The sequence below is a fragment of the Procambarus clarkii genome, chromosome 78, assembly GCF_040958095.1.
Source record: "Procambarus clarkii isolate CNS0578487 chromosome 78, FALCON_Pclarkii_2.0, whole genome shotgun sequence".
Lineage (NCBI taxonomy): Eukaryota > Metazoa > Arthropoda > Malacostraca > Decapoda > Cambaridae > Procambarus > Procambarus clarkii.
Window position 1 is genome coordinate 17,000,432 of NC_091227.1, and position 2,500 is coordinate 17,002,931.

The following is a 2,500-nucleotide window of genomic DNA, read 5'->3' on the forward strand; positions in this document are numbered from 1 at the left end:
TTATCTTAACATACTAAGAAGGTTAGGTAAGGTCGGTGTTTTCTATGAAGCTTTTCAAGGTAAACTAAAATATTCACAATAAATTAGTATGTCACATATGCACTTATTTAATAAGTCAATATTGAGTGTAAGAAAGTGCGAGAACGGGTTGCTTTGAGAGCTACAAACGTCTCCCAAGGTGACAGATATCAAGCTATCCTGTTGCAATATGGAAGATACCTCCTGTTACTGCAAGGTTCTTATTCATGCATTTTTCTGTGTACCTGACGAGTGTGTAAACTTATAATGACTAATGTTGCTTATTAATACTGAATATTGTATTATCTTTCCTCATCTTTCTGTATAATGTATGCTACACTGTCTTTATTATCCTGATGTATAGTTATATCTTGTAGTATCTTTCTCGTCGTTCTGTATATTGTATCTTGTTCTGTCTTTCTCATTCTTCTGTGTGTTGTATATTTGTACTATCATTCTCATCTGTCTGTATTATTTCCTTTTGTTATTTCCTTAATTCGTAATCTTATCCCATTAATCTTTCTCCTCCTGGTCCTTGCTTCCTTGGTTGGACTTTGGCTCATTACTTCCTCCCTTACTCCCTTAGGGCTGGAAGGTAGAGCGACGGTCTCGCTTGGTGCAGGTCGGCGTTCAATCCCCGGCCGTCCAAGTGGTTGGGTACCATTCATTTTCCCCCGTGCCATTCCAAATCCTTATCCTGACCCCTTCCCAGTGCTACATAGTAGTAATGGCTTGGTGCTTTCCCCCTGATAGTTCCTCCCCCCCCCCCCCTACGCCTCTTCCTATCTACTCCTTCTTCTCCTCCTTCTCTTCCTGTCTGTCATTTGCGGCTTCTCCCTCTGTCCGTATACCTGGTTAGCTTTAAGCATTAGACAGGTGAGCTAAATAATCAGATGTGATTATGGTGGGAGATAGTTGGTTATGCTCCAGACTCCGCTCTCTCTCTCTCTCTCTCTCTCTCTCTCTCTCTCTCTCTCTCTCTCTCTCTCTCTCTCTCTCTCTCTCTCTTTTCAATTTCGTGGGTACTAACAGCTGTGTTTCTGTGTACAGGAATGTGTGGGTGGAGGACTTGGTGGCCGCTGGCACTGCTGTGGTGGGCTCCGGTGGTGCTGCTGCTGTGTGCTGTGGAAGGTAAGGCACTCCCTCCCTCTTGTGCTCTCACTCTAAGATCTGGCCACAGTGTGACTGGAAAATTGTCTCTCATCTAATAATAATGTGATTCTCACTATTTTAAAATCTCAGTGCCCATTTTTAAGTAAGCCACAAGCCACAGTTCATTGTTTTCCCCTTTATTGATTTAGTTATTAAGCTGCTTGATTTTGGCTGTTTGATTTTAATGAGTTGTAGAAATTAATTTTATTATTTATAGCTATTATTATAACTTTATTATATATAATATTTATTATTATAACTTATTTTAGTGTCTGATTATAAGTACTTTGGCTGTAACTTCAAATTGAAGGCTTCAAAAATTAGGCATCAATTAGATGTTACAGTTCTTGTGCTTTTGTCAACACAAAAAAGTAATCGACAGTTATAGTCTATATAGACTATAACTGTCTATATAGACTATAATGCGTTATAGTCTACCTCTATAACACCACAATCAGTGTATGTAGTTTGCCATCACCACAACATAGTGCATATAGTCTGTATATACAAAAGTACTGTAAATTTGTCTTTGAAAATGTAAGGAGTACTTTGCGAAACGCATCCCTAGGCGTCAGACTATATTAATTGTGAAAATGAACTTTGGAGAGTTACTTTTTCAACTTCCCTCGACAGTGAAGAAAAACATAAAAAATATTTAGAAGATTAGTGTTAGAATTATTAATCTTACCCTTTCGGTTATATTTTCATATATATATATATATATATATATATATATATATATATATATATATATATATATATATATATATATCTATATATATATATATATATATATATATATATATATATATATATATATATATATATATATATGTGTGTGTGTGTGTGTGTGTCTGTGTCTGTGTGTGTGTGTGTGTGTGTGTGTGTGTCTGTGTCTGTGTGTGTGTGTGTGTGTGTGTGTGTGTGTATAAATCACGAAAATTAACACGTGATGAAAAATGTGACAGTGTCAGACCACGAAGGAAGAATTGAAACAGGAATTTCCTTAAGTACTTTCGAAGTACTTACAGATTCCTGAGCTTCTCGGACTCTATCATATCTTCATTTGAAACTGTGTATGGAGTCAGCCTTCACCACATCACTTTCTAGTGCATTCTATTTACTATATACTCTGACACTGAAAAAAGTTCTTTCTAATGTCTCTGTGGCTCATTTGGGTACTCAGCTTCCACCTGTGTCCCCTTGTGCGTGTACCACCCGTGTTAAATAATCCATCCTTGTCTAATAGGATGTCTACGTCCGTGTATGTGTGAGTGTGTGTGAATATTAGTCACACATATACATCACTTTAATGTGATTTCTCTGTGTA

The 2,500-nt window shown here is 37.0% G+C and overlaps 1 protein-coding gene across 1 annotated transcript in view; it reads left to right on the forward strand.

The window, feature by feature from the left end:
• Positions 1–2,500, forward strand: part of LOC138357382 (zwei Ig domain protein zig-8-like) — a 158,012-nt gene that overhangs the window by 66,749 nt on the left and 88,763 nt on the right. The window contains exon 2 of the mRNA XM_069314099.1: positions 1,069–1,149. Within this exon, the coding sequence (XP_069170200.1) occupies positions 1,071–1,149 (79 nt within the window). The 5' untranslated portion in view covers positions 1,069–1,070. The remainder of the gene's footprint in view (positions 1–1,068; positions 1,150–2,500) is intronic.